Raw genomic sequence first — 19,168 nt, forward strand, 5'->3', positions numbered from 1 at the left:
ATCCAGATTGCTCCCAAACTCTTGAAGGATGGCCATGGAAGGTCAGCTCAAACCAAGCAACGCTCATGGTGCTTTTAGGCAATGCCTGAGCTAGAACAACCATCTAGGGAAGGGGCGTCCAGGGCTGTAGATATCAAAGAGGCTCTGAAATTTTAAAAACAGCACACCCAAGCTCAAATTTGAATAATTTAAATACCGCACATTCAAAGCTCAATCACATTTCCGAACAAGAACAATTAGCTCCAAAATTCAAAAGCCGAAATTTCATATACTGAAACAGAATGAAGCTCGGAACCAACTCGACAGCATCAGAGTAAGTTGCTCAGGCTCCAGTAATAGATCAGAATTTTTTCTGGCTTTCCCCCACCGAATGATATTCATATTAGGGCTGTGCACCACTTCGGGCCGAATCCTGAAGTGGATCACGGTGATTTGGACCGAAGCCGTCTGGTTCCAGAGCAGGTTACAAGCAGCCAGAAGCAGGTTGGATTGCTTCACAGCAGCTGTGCGAGCCTCCTGCTCATTACCTGAACCCACGGGGAGTGCCCACAACCGCTGCCATCTTGGAGGGAGTCACCCTTTTAAAACAAAATGGCAACTCTTGTTCTTCCAGAAATTAAATGTTAAATAGATTGCGGCTGTAACGCAGCTATCTATGCAATATTACAGGCATGAACGGGCCATTTATGCCTGTGATATTGCACAGATGGCCCCTTTACAGCCACAATCTACGTAACGTTTAATTGCCGGAAGAAGAGCGGCCATTTTAAAAGAAAATGGCATGACAGCGAGGGCTGCTCCCCAGGGGTCCAGGTAAGGAGGAACAGGGGGCTCGTACCGCTGGGCGAGGGGTGGACACGGGGCTTGCCTGGCTGGATACCCCTGTTTCAGCTGTCTGGCTCTTGCTTCAGATCCGGGGGCCAATTCGGAAGGTGCGAATCAGCCCCCGAAGCAAGTCAGGGGGTCCCTGCACAGCCCTAATCCATATTTCAAAATCTAAATGTCGAAACTTTGAATCCCTGAAGATACTGAACTAAAATCACTCATGAGACTGCAATCATTCACTTTGGGACAGCTTATGGCAGCCCAGCTGCTGGGCTCCACTCATACGGTCAGAACTGAATCAGGGAGGGAATAAAACAAATCCCTTTCTGAAACTAAATGTAGACTTTCCAGATGACTGACAGTCTTGAGGATGTTGGGAAGAAAACTTCAGGCCGACCCATTTTACGCTTTCCTTTGCTGCGAGACAGACCCGTAACTCAAGAGGCCTCATCCATGGCAGACACATGGTTAAAGGAAACATCATACCCACAATGCTTCACTTGTTCATTTCTAAATGGCAATAAAAATTCACTGTACAAGTCATTATACATTTTTTTACAAATCGACTGAAGGAGATGCCTGTGCTCCAGGAAGAGCAACGGGATGGGAATGTGGAGGACCAGACGAAGAAAACAGGATGTTTACACACACACCTGCAGCTACTGCAGGAAGCTCTCTACTGTCCAGCCATAAAATGTCTGTTACTGTTGCTGCGCACAGGTGGGTCCAAGGATGGGGGTTGGGTCAAAGGGGAGACGATCCAAACCGCGATGGGGCAGCCCTTCGGACCGCATATGGGAGATTCTGCACATGCTCTAGGGCAGCCTTCCCCAACATGGTGCCCTCCTGGTGTGTTGGACTACTACTGCCATCATCCCCAGGCAGGCACCAGGTTGGGGAAGGTTGATATAAAGGAAGTTAAGCTCCTCCCTGGCAAGCCAAAACCTTCACCCATAATCCTTAACCCTACTGGCAGATAACCACTCAATTTTTACAAGAAATATAAGCTACCAAGGGCTCCAGAGAGCATCTGAAAGGGTAGGACTATTTATGGCTGGCAACATGTTATCCAGAGAGCTCAACATAATGAAGGCTTCCAGAGAGTTGAAGCCAATGAAAATAAATATGGAAGGGGCTTAGGTGCGAGAGCTACTGGTGTCTAATCAGATGGTTTTAAAAAATCCTGGTTGCTTTTGAAAGTATACAAATGTTAAAACTCCGACACAGTGGAGTCTAGTGCGGTGGTGTTCTGACGTGGGGACCTCTTCTGATGGGATATATCCTGGAGTCCATCAGGTCTTCCAGTCATCTCAGGCCAACTTGGAAATGTCTTCGTATGGAATACCTTCAACCTGACGTCCTTTCAGAGGTCCCTGCAGACAGAGGTCAGACAAAAGGAAATCCTAACACAGACCCGTCTTTCCAAAAGATTGCTTGTGACAAACAGGCTAAACCTCTCCGGGATACATGCAATAGAGAATGGGTTATAGTAATGGGAGACTTCAATTACCCTCACATAGACTGGGAAACTGCATGTTCTAGCCATGCCAAAGGAGTAAAACTCCTAGATAACCTATATAACTGCTCTGGAATGGAACTGAAGGGAGCTCTGGTGTGTATGTAGGGGTGGGTGGAAAGCATTTTAATCTCTGGCCAACATACTCAAGCCAACGCGTAGGCTGCAGTCCTATGCACATTTACCTTGAAGTAAGCCCCATTGAATGCAGTGGGGCTTGCTTCCAAGTGAACAGCTGAGGATTGCCCTGTTAGCTTCCAAAGAATGAGTGAACATCTCTGCGCTAGCAGCTGAACAGAGCCTCCAAAGGAGAAAGATTAAGGATGCAACATTTATTGATAAGCTGAACCCTGGTATCAGTGTAAGGGATGAGATGAAAGAAGCCATGATGGTTATTTACATATTCAGGTGCTGATTGTTAATCCATGCTCCCTCATTGAGGTTTGGCCTGCTCCTGATTGGTTCTGGCTCAGCTTTTAAGTGGTATTGTAGTATACTCTTATTTGTGACTGAACGTTTCATCTATCCATCCATCCATCCATCCATCCATCCATCTATCTTTGGGAGCCAGTGTGGTGTAGTGGTGAGAGTGATGGACTGGGAGCTGGGAGATCCCGGTTCTAGTCCCCACTCGGCCATGGAAGCTCACTGGGTGACTTTGGGCCAGTCACAGACTCTCAGCCCAACCTACCTCACAGGGTTGTTGTTGTGAGGATACAACAGAGAGGAGGATCATGTAAGCTGCCTTGGGTTCCTTGCAAGAGGGAAAAAGGCAGGATATAAATGCAATAAATAAATAAATAAATATCTAAATGTTTCCCATTTTTAAATATATAAATTTATAAACTGGATGCGCTACTGGTGGTCATTTGTTTCCAAACAACAGTGGATGGTAGAAGATACTTACAGATTCAATGAGTATTGTTGCCGAAAAGGTTTTCTCCCTTATGCACTCCAAAGTAGCTTCGTTGCCCCTGTAACCTCCGTTTAAGACCAACACCTTTTTACCTGAAACATGAAGATAGGGGAGTCTATACCAAGTCAGGGCATCGGTCGACCTAACCAAAGGCTGTCTACTCTGGTTGGCAGCAGCTTCCCAAGATCTCTGGTAGAGCCCTTCCCTAGTTCTCCTACCTGAGGTCCTAGCCAAGATGCTTTCACCTGGAGATCCTGGGGTTGACACCAGGGAGCTTTTGCATGCAAAGCATGTACTCTACCCACTGAGATAACCTTCCCCAACTTTGTGCCCTCCAGATCTTTTTGGGCAACAACTCCCAGCATGCCTGCCCATTGGCCATGCTGGCTGGGGATGATGGGAGTTGAAGTACAAAATGTCTGGCAGGCACCAGGTTGGGGAAGGCTACACTAAATGATGCTCTCCTCCCCTTATTTTTTTTCCCTTTTTACTAAAGGTACCTCCCCCTCCTGTCTTTTGGAATCATATATGCTTAATAAAAAGTAAATAAGAGAGGAACTGAAGGATTCCAAACGACGTTTACAGAAACCTTGAAGCAGGTACCTTACAGCACAATCTTATGGATATTTCCTTGGAGGTCAGTCTCATCCTGCTCACTGGGGCTTTCTGCTAGCTAAGTGTGTACAAGGCTGTAGCTGTAATATCCCTGTGGATAAGTATTTGTAAAGCTACAGATGCGACCTGGCTAGGCAGAAGGCTAATGCCTGCCCCCTAGTGGTCAAGAGGGAAACAGTGGTCAGGGCTGCATTTTAAGTATTTGTTGTGCAATCACGAGGACTAGAAGGTTTTTTTTAGTTAAAAGAGATATTTCAGATTCTAATAAATATCCCAATTAGCAGAGCATGGCTTGCAAAGCCAAATTTTTGCAAGGCTACTTGTAGTCACCATTAGCAAATGAAAAAGGATGAAAGCTTGCCCAGGGAACAGACATCTAAAATCACTGCTTGGTTCTCTGACAACCAGCTTGCAAGATGGCTTACCTGGTGCTGGGATCACCGTCTCCAGATGTGTCTGGTCAAGTTTCAGTTTATCTCCAGAATCAATCATCTTTACAACTGCTGTGTATTTGTCAATTACCTCCTGTCACATGAATACACATTTATTAAAGGGAAAATCCATCACTGTTCACCCTTTGTGGGGAGAAAAGGTCACAGTCACCATGTAACCTAGAACTAAACCTGCTTCTCCGTTAACACCACACATACTGCAGTGCACCCTGTGATGTACAAGGTGAACATACACCTTCTCCTCCACCGTTATAGAGAAGCCAGGGTTAACTGCGATTAACCCTGGCTCCCAAATATGTGTTGGGAACACAGGAAACTGCCCAGTGGTTGATTTCAGTAGGGCTATGAATCCATTCTGAGAGTCTGTCAGAACCAGCCAGAACTCAAAAGGAACTATCCAAGGTGCTGGACCTATTTTGGGGGCAGGGTTCAGCATGCTGGATAGCTCCTTTTGAGTTCTGGCTGGTTCTGACAGAAACCCAGAATGCATTCACAGCCCCACCAAAACTGGAGCCATCAGCTTCCACTGAACCTGCCTTGTACCAGGTCACATTATTTCTCCATTTAGCCCAATACTGTCTACTTGGACTGGCAGCGGCTCTCCAGGGTCTCAGGTAGACAAAGGTCCATTCCATCACCTACAACCTGATCCTTTTTTAACTGGAGATGCCAGGGATTGAACTCGGGACCTTCTGCATGCACAGCAGGGGTCTACCACTGAGCTACCTCCATCACATACGCGCTGCGTACATCTGCCTCCTACATTAGTGGTATATCTTGGGGACACTGTACATGCTTGCTGGTTATGTAACATGTGAAGTGGCCTTTAGTTCCACTGTAATCACCCAGATCGAAGTGCATTACATTTCAGCTAGAGAACTACGAAAAGCCACGCTGCTGGTTGACACAGCAATACATGCACTAGCCACTTCCGGTTGGGTGACTGCAGCTTTGCTGTCAAAACTGATAGTTACAAGGCCCTGCAGAGAGGCCCCTCACCAGGTAAGAGAAGACGATTGGAGACTTCTTTGTGCCCTTTACTAGGGGACAATGCAACACATGCTAGGATGAGGGTGGCAAATAGAAATGTGGATGCTTAATATACAGTCAGGGCCAGAAATATTGGAGCAAGGATAACTGTTTTGGCAGTTGGCCTCCGTACACCACCACCTTGAAGTTGGAAGGAAGCACACCCAGATGGGAGTGAAGTCAGGACTTTCAGCTGTAATTCAAGGGGTTGACAAAAGTGGGGCACTAACCATTTAGGAAGGACAGACAGTGGCATACACACACACCCATCGTTGGTGGCTCATAAGTAATGGAATGAACCAACAGCATTTCAAACTTAAGGATCGCCTTTAATACCTGGATGAAAATCCTTTGCAGTCAATGACTGCCTGAAGTCTGGAACCCATGGACATGACCCAATGCTGAGTTTCCTCCCTCGAGATGCTTTGCCAGGCCTTTACTGCAGCTGTCTTCAGCTGCTGCTTGTTTGTGGCCTTCAGTAAGTGAAAAGCATGCTCTGTTGGGTGGAGATCAGGTGACTGACTTGGCCATTGAAGAACATCCCACTTCTTTGCTTGGGTAGCTTTTGCTGTATGTTTTGGGTCATTATCCATTGGCAATATGAAGCAGCATCCTATCAGTTTGGCAGCATTCGGCTGAATCTGAGCAGAAAGTATAGCCCTATACACTTCAGAATTCATCCTGCTGCTTTGATCAGCAGTCAGGTCATCAATAAACACCAGTGACCAGGTTCCATTGGCAGCCATACATGCCCATGCCGTAACACTGCCTGCACCATGTTTGACAGATGATGTGGTATGCTTTGGATCATGAGCTGTTCCTTTCCTTCTCCATACTTTTCTCTTGCCATCATTCTGGTACAAGTTAATCTTGGTTTCATCAGTCCAAAGAATCTTATTCCAGAACAGGGCAGGCTTTTTTAGGTGTTTGCTGGCAAAGGCTAATCTGGCCTTTCGGTTCTTGAGTGTTACTAGTGGTTTGCCCCTTGTTGTGAAGCCTCTGTATTTACATTCATAAAGCCATCTCTTGACTGTAGATGTTGACAATGACATGCCTACCTCCGCAAGAGCGTTCTTGGCCTGGCTAGATGTTGTGAAAGGGTTCCTCTTCACCATGAGCGGAATTCTGCGGTCATCCACTTTAGTTGTCTTCTGTGGTCTTCCAGGCCTTTTGCTGTTGCTGAGCTTGCCAGTTAATTCCTTCTTTTTCAGGATGTTCCAAACTGTTGTATTGGCCATTCCCACTGTTTTTGCTATCTCTCTGATGGGTTGATTTTGTTTCCTCAGCCTAATGATGGCCTCCTTCGCTCGCATGGACACCTCTTTGGACCTCACGTTGGGAGTTCCAGTGAACAGCTACCAAATGCAAATGTAACACTCAGAGCCACCTCCAGGCCTTTTCTCTGCTTGATTGGTCATGGGGTACCTAGGAAACAGGCCACACCTGGCCATGCAGCTGCTTGTCAGCCATTCGTTCCATTACTTATGAGCCACCAACGATGGGGGTGTGTGTATACCACTGGCTGTACTTCCCGAATGGTTAGTGTCCCACTTTTGTCAAACTCCTTGAATTATAGCTGAAAGTCCTGACTTCGCTCCCATCTGGGTGTGTTTCCTTTCAACTTCAATGTGGTGGTGTACAGAGGCCAACTGCCAAAACAGCTATCCTTATTCCAATATTTCTGGCCCTGACTGTAACTTTCCCAAGGCTGCCCGACTTTCCCAAGGCTGCCCAACTTTCCCAAGGAACAGCTGAGCAGGGAATTTGAACCTAGCCCTTGCTGGTCCAACCCAAGATCTCACAGGATGTCCCAAGTCAGTGCAGCCCAGAGGGGCTCAGAGCAGTGCCTGGGAACACCCTTTGAGTCAAGCTGCACAGCTGCTCTAACCACACAAAATATGTGGCATCGTCCTCCCCACCTGCCTGCAACCGCAACAACTAGCTCGTTGATAGATAAAAGGCTAAAGCATTCACCTTAACAACTGCCTTCTTTTTATGGTATTTCTCGCCAAGTTTCTTTGTTATGATCTTGACCACAATTTCCTGGGAAAGAGAGATTACAAAAATGAAAAGAAAGACTAATTACATTCAAGTAGATCAACATCTCTCATTTCTAGCTCATCTCAGTTAATACTTCCTGCAATAAACTTCCCAACTTAGTTGCTGAGCTAGAATGCAACTGAGGGAACTCTTTGGCTTGGTTCGCACATAATGACAACCCAGAGATTGGGAATGAGCTGCACACGTGTCAGGTCTGCATGTTTCCTCTCTCCTCTCTTTCTCTTTTGCATGCCAGACAAGGAGACTGAAAGATGTACCTTGAGGAAAAAAACACAGTTCTGTATTACATCTGAAGTCATGGAACTGTGGCTTGGTCTAATCAAAATTAGCTGAAATGAACCAGGATAAAGCCATGGTTTCAGATCCTGGTTTGTTAACAAGCTTTGACTGAGATAATGATCTGAACCAGGACTTAGGGTTAAGAAGGATATAGCACAGCAGAATGCTAGAGTTGGAATGGACCTTGGAGATCATCTAGTCTGATCCATTGCTCAATACAGGATCTACAATGCAGGATGCAACCACAGCATGGCCACATCCTTTAGTCCACATGCAAAACTGACACAGAGGTGAATCAGTTGCCCATTCCACAAAGCAGTATCTTTTTGATACAACTGGCCTGAAAGTTAAAACGACAGAATCCAGGTCACCATTTGGATACTCACGGGCTGTAGCCAGTGGTCTGTTCGGGCAGACTTTTTCTTCTCTTCTTCAAACTAAGAGGGGAAAGAACATGCAAGTTTGGCCTTGGGAGTAAGAACAGCTGAAGAATGACATCGGCACGTGTGCTGCAGGCCTAAAAATGGGCTTCCCCAACCATGGCCACTGGCTAAGATGAGCGTCACTGACTCACACATCTGGAGGGCACCAAGTTGGGGAAGCCTGCCTAAAAGGAAGGGATGGCCTTTTAAAAACAAAAACAATGATTTCCAGAAGGCAGGGATATATCAACAACAGGGAGAGCATATCCCCACTTGAGAAGGGTGGCCCCCCAAATTTCAATAACTAGCACCCAGGCTCCTTTAACTGGGCTAGAGGATATTTAGCATACCCAACTGAATGCAGAGTTCCAGAGAATAGCAAGGAGAGACAAGAAGGCCTTCTTAAAATGAACAATGCAAAGAAATCGAGGAAAACAACAGAATGGGAAAGACTAGAGATCTCTTCAAGAAAATTGGAGATCTCAAGGGAACGTTTTGTGCAAAGACGGGCATGATCAAGGACAAAGAAGGCAGGGACCTAACAGAAGCAGATGAGATTAAGAAGAGGTGGCAAGAATACACAGAAGAACTATACAGGAAAGATCTGAATGTCCCTGATAGCCATGACAGTGCGGTCACTGAACTTGAGCCGGACATCCTCGAGAGTGAAGTCAAGTGGGCCTTAGGAAGCATTAGTAACAACAAAGCTAGTGGAGATGACAGTATTCCAGCCGAGCTATTTAAAATCCTAAAAGATGATGCTGTTAAAGTGCTGCATTCAATATGCCAACAAATCTGGAACACTCAACAGTGGCCACAAGACTGGAAAAGGTCAGTTTACATTCCAATTCCAAAGAAGGGCAACGCCAAAGAGTGTTCAAACTACCGCACAATTGTGCTCATTTCACATGCCAGCAAGGTGATGCTCAAAATCCTACAAGCTAGGCTTCAGCAGTATGCGAACCGAGAACTACCGGAAGTACAAGCTGGGTTTCGAAGAGGCAGAGGAACTAGAGATCAAATCGCCAACATTCGCTGCATCATGGAGAAAGCAAGAGAATTCCAGAAAAACGTCTATTTCTGCTTCATTGACTACGCTAAAGCCTTTGATTGTGTGGATCACAACAAACTGTGGCAAATTCTTAAAGTGATGGGAGTACCAGACCACCTTACCTGTCTCCTGAGAAACCTGTACGAGGAAACAACCGATTGGTTCAAAATTGGGAAAGGAGTACGACAAGGCTGCATATTGTCACCCTGCTTATTTAACTTATATGCAGAGTACATCATGAGAAATGCCAGGTTGGATGAATCACAGGTCGGAATTAAGATTGCCGGGAGAATTATCAACAACCTCCGATATGCAGACGATACCACCCTAATGGCAGAAAGCGAAGAGGATCTAAAGAGCCTCTTGTTGAGGGTGAAAGAGGAGAGTGCAAAAGCTGGTTTGAAACTCAACATTAAAAAAACTAAGATCATGTCATCTGGCCCTATCACTTCCTGGCATATAGAAGGGGAAGAAATGGAAGCAGTGACAGATTTTACTTTCTTGGGCTCCAAGATCACCGCAGATGGTGACTGTAGCCATGAAATTAAAAGACACTTGCTCCTTGGGAGGAAAGCTATGGCAAACCTAGACAGCATAGTAAGAAGCAGAGACATCACCTTGCCGACAAAGGTCCGTCTAATCAAAGCTATGGTTTTCCCAGTAGTAATGTATGGCTGTGAGAGCTGGACTATAAGGAAGGCTGAGCGCCGAAGAATTGATGCTTTCGAACTGTGGTGCTGGAGAAGACTCTTACGAGTCCCCTGGACTGCAAGGAGGTCAAATCAGTCCATCCTAAAGGAAATCAATCCTGACTGCTCATTGGAAGGACAGATACTGAAGCTGAAGCTCAAATATTTTGGCCACCTAATGCGAAGAGAAAACTCCCTGGAAAAGACCCTGATGCTGGGAAAGACTGAAGGCAAAAGGAGAAGGGGACGGCAGAGGATGAGATGGCTAGATAGCATCACGGATGCAATGAATATGAACTTGAGCACGCTCCGGGAGAGAGCGCAGGACAGGGAGGCCTGGCGTGCTATGGTCCATGGGGTCACGAAGAGTCGGACACGACTGAACGACTGAACAACAACAACAACATGCTCTAATGCCCTTCTTCTATCCAAAATGGGCAGCATTCTCAAATTTTAGCCAAGGTGCCATAAACATTCTGCCCAGTTTCACTTGTGAGGAAGAGACAGTACAGTTGGTGGAACATAAGAAACTGCCTTACACCAGGTCATGCCATCAACTCTTCTAGCCCAATAGTGCTGACACTGATGGGCAGCAGCTCTCCAGGGTTTCAGACAAGAGTCTTTCCCAGCCCTACTTGGAGATTCCAGGGATATAACCTGGGACCTCTCGCATGCAAATGACATACTATACTCCTGAGCTATGGCCCTCCTTAGCGTCCCTACTCAGCTGTGAAATTTATTAGGGGACCTTGGGCCTGTCACCACCTCTCAGCCTAACCCACAGGACCGCTGCAAGGATGGGGTAAGGTGGAAGAAAATCCTGTACACTGCCCCAAGCTCCTTGGAGGAGGGCAGAATGATTAAAAACAAAATAAACAGAAGATTCTCAAGCCATTCAAGCCATGAGAAGAGCCATTCTGCGCTTTGGTATTCCATCGCTTGGCTTATGTACATTTAACAGCCTTCCCCAGCTTGGCACCCTCCAGATGTGTTGACTGCAACTCCCATAATTCTCAGCGAGCTTGGCTGAGTACTGGTGGAGGCAAGGCCATTCAATCACCTAATGCCTGTACTGCTCCAGCTGCACTGGTTACCAGTGTGTTTCTAAGCCTAATTCAAAGTGCTGGTTTTGACCTTTGAGGCCTTAATTGGTTTGGAACCAAGTTACCTGAAGGACCGCCTTCACCCATATCAGCCTGCCCGCACTTTAAAATCAGAAAGAGAGGCCCTTCTCACTTGCCCACCTGGGAGAGCAGTTGGGTGGTGACCACATGTGAGAGGGCCTTCTCTGCAGTGGCCCCACACCTTTGGAACAAGCTTCCATTGGAGGTCCACCATGCTCTGTCTTTGCAGGCTTTTAAGAAGGTCTTGGAAATATATTATTTTACCATAGCCTTCTCTTGAAAGGACTGCTATTGCTGCTGTTACTGCCGTTAGAGTTGTTGCTGGTTTTATTGTCAGCTTTTATTCTTTTTTTATTCTTTTTTGTTTTTATCACTTTTAATATTTTAACTGTTTTATGTATTTTATTGCCCTGAAAGGGCAGAGGGGCTCCTGCCCTGAAAGGTGGCCAAGAATTTTTTTTAATAACAACAACAACTGCTGGGAATTATGGGAGTTGCAGAATTATGGAGTTGCAGACTCCCATAATTATATACCAGCCTTCTCCCATAATTATGGCAGAAGGCTGGTATATAATATCCCAGTCGTTAGCCGACTGGCAACTTGATGATACACTCTGAAAACCTGTGTGGGGGTGGGTTTGATGTCCAGCTCCTGAGCCACTCTCTCAAAAACACAGGGGCCCCTGAGAGGACAGCCGTTAGCCGCTCGATAGGGGGCCCCTGCAGAGCATGCTGGGTAAAACCATCCTTCCCCCCTTCAATGCCCCTTGCTGCTTTCCACGCCAGTGAACTTTCTACACTAAGCCACACAAATGATGGCCACAGAGCCCAGGGCTTGAAGAAGGCACATCCTTGGAAAAGAGATCTTACTGCACCTGCATAATCTCATCGAGGGCTGATTTCTTCTTCTTCTCTTTAGACTGCCCCGAATTCGGCAGCGTTTCTTTGCGCTTAGCTGTTGACGCTGTTCCCACCACCTTCAGCGCGCTGGACGCGAGCAAACTGAAGAAAGAGAGCCTAGATGAATGTCTGTGGCAGGCCTCCCATCACAGCCTTGAGCTCTGAGCCACAGGAGGAACCAGCTGCATACCACTGGCTGGGGAGCAGGAGTGGGCCCAGGCCCTGATACCAACACAAAGGTTAGTGGTCCAGAGCCTTTAGGGCCCAGGCCAAGACCCTAGCAGATGCCTTCCCCCAGGCCTGGCTCGTCTAAGAAGTAAGAGTCCTCCCTACCCTACTGCGCCCACCCAGCAGCATAGGGAGCATGCCAGGCAGGAGGCCTCAGGAAGGAGAAGACCCTGTCTTTACTGGCAGTAAGAGCTTTAATCTGAAATATGCTTGTATCTTTGCTGTTTTGTGCCTCTCCCTTTTGCCTTCAGCCCTGCCCACCACTGGAATGCAGTTCCCAAGATCTTCTCCAGGAATGCTGGGAGTTGTAGTCCCAAACATGCACCAGTCGCCAGGGGATGCGATGGCCCCTCCCTCACCCTCTGCCAGGAGCATCCTGATTGGCCCAGCAGAGTGCCACTTCCACAGCTCCTGAGAAACCCAGGCGGTGTGCGCAGAAATAAAGCACATCAAGTGTGGCTCCACAGCTCTGCCGAGTTTGCTCAGTTAATTTCATTCCCTGGATAATGTGTGTGTGTTTTTAAAATCACGGATTCAATTTTTTTTTTTTTACAAGAGACAGAAAATGAGTGGGGGGTGGGGTGGGGAGGACTGGCCGAGTTTAGAAGGCTGCTCAAGTCCACAAAGAAGGAAACTGAAGTTATTGGGAGGGGTCGAGGAGATGGCCAGGACATCCCATGATAAGCCAAACCTCTGCTTCTGCCCATCAAATGCCAACCATTGGAAAAAACTCGTTTGGTCCTTGTTGGATGGTGCTGTTCGTTTTGAAATGAAAGCTACACAATCCCAAGGGATGTTTTCCTGAGCAAGGCCCATTGAGGTGTGAATGGGAGAAGTACAGGAGCACAGGAATAGACAGGTGGGTGGACAGAAAAGATGAGCAGGCTGAGACGCCCTCACCTGGCTTTCGGATGTGCAGCTGCTGAAGTGCTTGCCCCTTTGTTCAAATTAAATACCACTGAAAGAAAAGAAGAGAAGAGAGTTCCCTTTCTGCATTTTAGACACTGACTGTCCCCAGCCACTCTTGCTCCTCCTCCTCTTCCTCATCATGGCCGCCGCTTGCTTGCTTGACAGGCAGAGAGCCAGGGAGCAAGGAGGCAGGGCCATCTCCTGCTCCTCATTCTCACCACAACTGTTGCCTGGGCCCCTGCTAGAGCGAGAGGCAGGTGAACCGGCAGGTTGCAATGGTGAAGAGGAGCAGCGAGTCCAGGGGGCTCCTCCCAGGGGGCCCCTGCTAGGGTGTGGGATCTCAGCAAGTGCCCGACCAGGCCTATCCTTGATGCCAGCCCTCGTTTCTCTCCCATGCAATGGGCTTTTGCACAACCTCCACAGACACTTGAGGACAAAAAGGCCGAGTGGTTTCTCTCTCCTGCAAGAACCCAGCAAACAAAGAAGAAAAGGCATGCGGGGCCCGTTAAAGATTCCCTCTGTTTCTTTTCTTATCCCAGGCTCCACACAAGGGAGAGAAATAAATCCCCCTGCTTTCTCTCAGGCCCTCTCTGCTTGCTGGAGAGCTTGAAAGAGAGCCACAGAGAATTCCCTCACTTGCTCAGAGATTTGAAGAAAAGAAACAGCAGGAATCTCCCCTGTTATTTCTTACTTTGGCCAAACCTCCTTGCAAGCAACACAAAATACTCTGCCTCTCTCCCAAGCCTTCCAGACTTGCTGGAGAGCTCGGGGAAGAGACAGAGATTCTTCTTGTGCAGGAACTGAAGAACAGAAACCACAGCAGGAGAGATCTCTTGCCTCTCCTTGAAGCCCTCTGCACATGCTAGAATACAGGGGGGTGTGGGAGTTAATTGTAAAGACAAATAGAGGCTGCCCTGTAAACCAATATTTGATATTTGTACACCAGGGGAGATACCAGCCTGATTATTCATAACATTATATATATACATATCACAGAATCATAGAATAGTAGGGTTGGAAGGGGCCTACAAGGCCATCTTGTCCAACACACACACACACACACACACACACACATATATATGTATGTGTGTGTGTGTGTGTGTGTGTGTGTATATATATATATATATATATATCTCCTCAGCTCTAATCACTTGCCTAGCTCCCCCCACCCCTGTGGTTTCTGAGACTCCTTCAAAAATCATTCATATCTATCTAAGCGGCTACCTGCAGCCATGAGGGCTAGAAACATTTTTTTTAATAAAGACACAGACGAATGGCTGAGTAAGATAACAGGTGCTTGCATAGTGAATAGGCAAAATACCACAGAGTTGACAATAAACGGCTCCTATGTGTGATTGCAGGGGTAGGGGTGTGTGTGTGTGTGTGTGTGTGTGATAACAACAGCTCTCTTTTCCCCCTGCCCCACACAGACATCTAACAATACACAGGAGAACACATTCATTTACCTTTCTCCTCCTCATTTTCTCTGTTTAGTTCTGTGTAGACTGGCTCCTCCTGCAACAGGAGATCAAAGCAATTTCAGGGCTTGGGTACACAACAGATGAATGCCAACCAGCACCGTGACGCTACTTTAAACTTCGTTGCTGTTGAGGCTGAAGAAGGGGAGTGAAGCTGGCTTCACAGACAAAATGGAGCTGATTAAAAGAATAGGTGGCCTTTGGGTAACGGATGGCGTTAAGGGCGGCAGCAGTAAAAGTTACAACCTTATTGGGAAACAGTGACAGAAAGATGGCACTAACTTCATCCAGCATTCTAGCGATGCAAGATCATCCTGGCACACAGAATCCAATACGTGAATGCCTTTGCTCACCCGTTCTTTCCCCTCCAAGCCTCTCTTGACTTGCTCTTCAATGAATCTGGCAGTTTTCTCTTCATCGTCAAGGTCCTGCTTTTTCTTCTTCTCTTGCTCTTGCTGCCGGCGGATCGTCTCGGGGTCTCTGTCAATGTACTGGATGTACCAGCCTTTGGGTGTTTCATCCACTTTACAGAAGCCTTAAAACACACAAATTGCAATGGTGTTTGGGGCCTTTACAGAAGCAAGAGAGCTAGGCATTCAAACCCCCTTCCTGGTCCAAGTCCAATACTTGCTGGTATAAGGCAACTACCTCTAGGGAAGAGACAAGGAGCTATCCAGAAGCACAGGAAAGCTTCTGCAGCCACCTTTCTGGCTTCAGAAATCTCACACACTTAGAAGGATAACTTTGCAGTCATAAGGACTAGTGACATACTATTTTTGTTTTGCTTCTTTTTAAAAAACCAAACAGATTTGGGGGAAGCTGAATTCTGTGTCCAACAACACCTCGTCCAGTGCACTATACTGTTTCTCTGCATCAGAGGAGTTTGGAAGCTCGTGAATGAGAGATTAGAAGAATTTGCACCAGCAAGGTTTTGTTCTTGGCCATTTCCATCACCAGGACCCCAAAGGACATGCATACTGGTTTCTTCTTTGGGAGGCATCCATCCAAGAACAGAATTACCTTCTCTCCCTAGCCACTTGGTAAAATCTGTCAGCGTTTCCCATTGGGTGGCATTCATATGGATGTGTTCCCGGTGACTAATATATTCATTATATACTATATTATTGTGGACCCTCTTTGTTCCTAGAACAAAAAAAGATAGTGGTTAATTACAGGTCTGATGCTGGACAGAAAGCACGTTTAAGTGAATGATAAGAAACATGGTTTTCTTACAACCAAAATGATTTACCAAATCGTCTCCTGAGAAGTTCTAAGAAATCGTTCCGGAATTCCCTAGGGGAATACAAAAGAGACAATTGCAGCAATTTGGTGGCTTGTGACAAAATACAGTAACAGAATTAGAATACTGAAATAACTGCTTTTGTTTATGTACAAGCATGCTATCTTCTGTGCAATACAGAATTATTCTTCAGACAGAGTAGACTAGTGTTCTTTACTCCAAGGCCCAAGGACCACTGGCAGTTCCCAGTCACCTCAAATGGAGCTCTCTGCCTCTCTCTCTCTCAGTCTCTCATCCACTCACCACTCTCTTTCTGTCTTTGCAGTAACTGGTCACTCTCACTCTCTCCAGCTATGTCTAGCTGTTTGCTTTAGTGGTGGGCCAGCTGCTGTGACCTGGGCTACCGGAGTATGTGGAGTCAGGAGACCTGCCACTCATCAGTTGTAAGGTGGCTGGGGCCGGGGGGAGAGAAGAAGACGAGGAGAATACAGGAGCATTCAGCCAATTAGCTGTGATGGGGAAGGAGTCCAGGAGGCCAAGAGCAACATGGCTGGCTAGCTACAGTGATGCACTGTGGAGACACTGGAGGTGGAGGATGAATGCACAGGCAAGAGAGAGAGAGCGCAACTGGGATGTGTGCTGGGAGATCTTGCAGCACTGAGTAGAGCAGAGCACTCTCTCAGTGGTGAGAAAAAGATCCATCCCAACCCAAGGAACATGCGAGCCTACTAGAGTTTGCCTGCCCAGCGTATGATTGATGTTGCTTTGATGACGTGGAGGGGGATGCGGGGGAGAGGCCCCAAAAGGCCTCCAGCCAAGTCAGGTGCATAGTGTCGCCACTTGACAAGGTGAGGGGAGAGCTCCTCCAGCCCGGGAAAGGTCCCTTAGTAGCATAAGTGGAGGTTCCTGGAGCCAGAGTACCTCCTGGCTGAAAAATAGTGAAGATCACTGCACAGGGTTATGAGAACGTGCCTCAAAAGTGAACTGCTCCCTCTGTTCAAGTGAATCAGGGGGCCTGCTCTGTACACATCTAGATCAGGGCAATTTTTTTGCGGGCACAAATGTTCGCAGGAAGGAACTGCTGTTATTTGAAAAAACAAGGCTATAAACTTGACTTTATGAAATCACAAAAGACAGAATCCAGTTAGGACAGAAAGTTTTAGCTAGGATTTGTTCATGACTAACTTGCCAAATGGCAACCAAAGGTTACAAATGCAACAGAAGCAGCCAGAAAATCATTGCCAAGATATCGACTGAACTCACTCTGAAAAGTAATCCATGAATTGCTGAGGATCTTCAGAAGCAAGCAGCAGCTGTCGCTGGTGAGATTCTGACATGCAATGACATTTAAAGCCATTCTAGAAAAATAAAGTAAGAACACAGCACTCAGGAGAACTGGCAAAAAAATAGTGAAACTACATTTTAAACCCCCACAACAAATCCTTAGGCAGAAAGTCAAAATGAGTGAAGCTTTGTTCCTGGCATGGAGATACAAGGATCAAGATACTTTAAGGGTGCTGGCTTTCTGCTGGTTAAGTAGCTACAAAAGGCGCAACGTTTCTATCCATAAAGCCATGGCAGCAAGCTGAGAGATCTCCCATCTGACTGAAAGGTCCCCCACAAATTTTCAGATCTCTGCCAGACACCCCATTAACTAACCACTCCGTGGCCCCATGTTCAGGCTAGCCCTCCCTGCAGCCACACTGCCTGCCTCCATAACAGCAGAAAAGCCCTGCTGGATCAGACCAAAAGACTGTCTAGCCCAGTATTCTGTTTCCATCAGTGGACAGCCAGATGCCTCTGAGAAGCCCACAAGAAGGGCATGAAGGCAACAGCCCTTCACTATTGTTGCCCCCTCCCCGCAGTCCCCAGCCATGGGTTTTCATAGGTTCATATACTTCTGAACACAGAGGCTCCATCTGGCCTTCATAGCTAATCATCACGAATGACACTGCAACTTTATCTAATCCTACTTTAAAGCCATCCAGGCCACTGGCCATCACTACATCTCACCATAGTGAATTCCGCAAGCTAAATTACATGTTGGGGGGAAAAATCGTTCCCCTTTTCTGTACTGGATTTACCAGTTGTCAATTTATTTTTATAAATATGTTCTATTGCATGGCTCAGATCAAGGATCCAAGTGCTCTCCTTCCAACAGTGGCTAACCAGCTGTTGCTCAGGAATGCACGAGCAGGGCAGGGAGACATTGGCTGTCCCTGGTGCTTGTCCCCAGCATCTGCACCCACCACTACCCAGGTAGTCTGAGTTGGACCCTGATTTGGCCATACTTAGAATAGACCCATTGGAATCAGTGGGGCTGCTGCTGGTCATTGCAGATGGGGCCGCACTCAGAGTAGCCCCACTGAAATCAGTGGGGCCGCCGCCGGTCATTGCAGACGGGGCCGCACTCAGAGCAGCCCCACTGGAATCAGTGGGGCTGCCGCTGGTCAATACACCTTCGGCCAAACTTAGAGTAGCCCCATTGGAACCAGTGGGGCCGCCGCCGGTCATTGCAGATGGGGCCGCACTCAGAGTAGCCCCACTGGAATCAGTGGGGCTGCTGCTGGTCAATACACCTTCGGCCAAACTTAGAGTAGCCCCATTGGAACCAGTGGGACTGCCGCCGGTCATTGCAGACGGGGCCGCACTCAGAGCAGCCCCACTGGAATCAGTGGGGCCGCCGCTGGTCATTGCAGATGGGGCCGCACTCAGAGTAGCCCCACTGGAATCAGTGGGGCTGCTGCTGGTCAATACACCTTCGGCCAAACTTAGAGTAGCCCCATTGGAACCAGTGGGGCCGCCGCCAGTCACTGCAGACGGGGCCGCACTCAGAGTAGCCCCATTGGCATCAGCGGGGCCGCCGCCGGTCAATGCACCTTCGGCCAAACTCAGAGTAGCCCCGCTGGAATGGCCGGCGGCGGCCCCGCTGATTCCAGGGGGCTACTCTGAGTGGGATCCCGGCCGACGGGCGCCCCGCCGGACCCGCCCGCCCCGGCGCTCCCACCTCGTCGCGGCACTGCTTCTGGCACATCTGGCAGTACCAGCGCAGCTTCTGCAGCCCCTTGGACTTGATGCGGTTGGCGATGGCCTTCGGGCTCAAGAAGTCCGTCTTCCCCATGGTGCGGAGCCAGCGGACGGCCCGCCCCCACGGCCACCTCCCCGCCCCGCTTCCTGGTCCTCCGCCGGGGAGAGGCGACCCGGAAGCGGAAGCGACGGGCCGCAGAAGCCGGAAAGCTGGGAGGCCCATGGGCGGGGACGACACGCCGACCCGTCGAGACGGACGGGAGCGGCGAACAGTATCGCAGCCCCCGCCCCTCGCGCCTATCTGCCATTTCCTATCTCTACGCGTCACCCGGATGCGCCGTCGCTCTAGCCCGTCATCTCTATGGCGCAACGTAGCGAGCCGTAGAGACCGGAAAACGTCCTCCCTT

General features: G+C 48.1%; 1 protein-coding gene across 4 annotated transcripts; it reads right to left on the minus strand.

The window, feature by feature from the left end:
- Positions 1-173: 173 nt before the first annotated feature.
- On the minus strand, positions 174-18,918 carry KIN (Kin17 DNA and RNA binding protein). 4 transcript variants are annotated; one of them, XR_014784228.1, is made up of 14 exons: positions 18,742-18,918; positions 16,998-17,092; positions 15,744-15,787; positions 15,515-15,637; positions 14,848-15,029; positions 14,483-14,531; positions 13,008-13,065; positions 11,855-11,981; positions 8,080-8,130; positions 7,328-7,396; positions 4,298-4,397; positions 3,249-3,349; positions 1,030-2,198; positions 174-527 (listed from the first exon to the last, which is right to left on the minus strand). XR_014784228.1 is itself a non-coding variant. In XM_084809080.1 (14 exons), exons 1-14 carry the CDS (start codon positions 18,853-18,855, stop codon positions 2,136-2,138), a joined length of 1,239 nt encoding a protein of 412 aa, XP_084665206.1. In that variant the 5' UTR covers positions 18,856-18,918; the 3' UTR covers positions 174-2,135. The 4 variants fall into 4 exon arrangements, 2 of the variants coding, with proteins under 2 accessions (XP_084665206.1, XP_084665207.1); XR_014784227.1 differs by having other exon boundaries at positions 174-638; positions 748-2,198; XM_084809080.1 differs by adding an exon at positions 3,033-3,095 and having other exon boundaries at positions 174-2,198.
- Between the last annotated feature and the right edge of the window lie 250 nt (positions 18,919-19,168).

The sequence above is a fragment of the Heloderma suspectum genome, chromosome 7 (assembly GCF_057233095.1).
Source record: "Heloderma suspectum isolate Gila_16-S chromosome 7, 16-S_ref, whole genome shotgun sequence".
Taxonomy (NCBI): Eukaryota; Metazoa; Chordata; class Lepidosauria; order Squamata; family Helodermatidae; genus Heloderma; species Heloderma suspectum.

Bases quoted from the DNA above. Each gene is read 5' to 3' on its own strand.
- KIN (XM_084809080.1), bottom strand. From the start codon at position 18,855: ATGGGGAAGACGGACTTCTTGAGCCCGAAGGCCATCGCCAACCGCATC. The intron at 15,030-15,514 runs GTAATTCTGTTC...GTGTGTTTTAAG, and splicing joins CAAGTGGCTAGGGAGAGAAG to GCTTCTGTAAAGTGGATGAA. The intron at 7,397-8,079 runs GTGAGTATCCAA...TCTCTTTCCCAG, and splicing joins CAGACCACTGGCTACAGCCC to GAAATTGTGGTCAAGATCAT.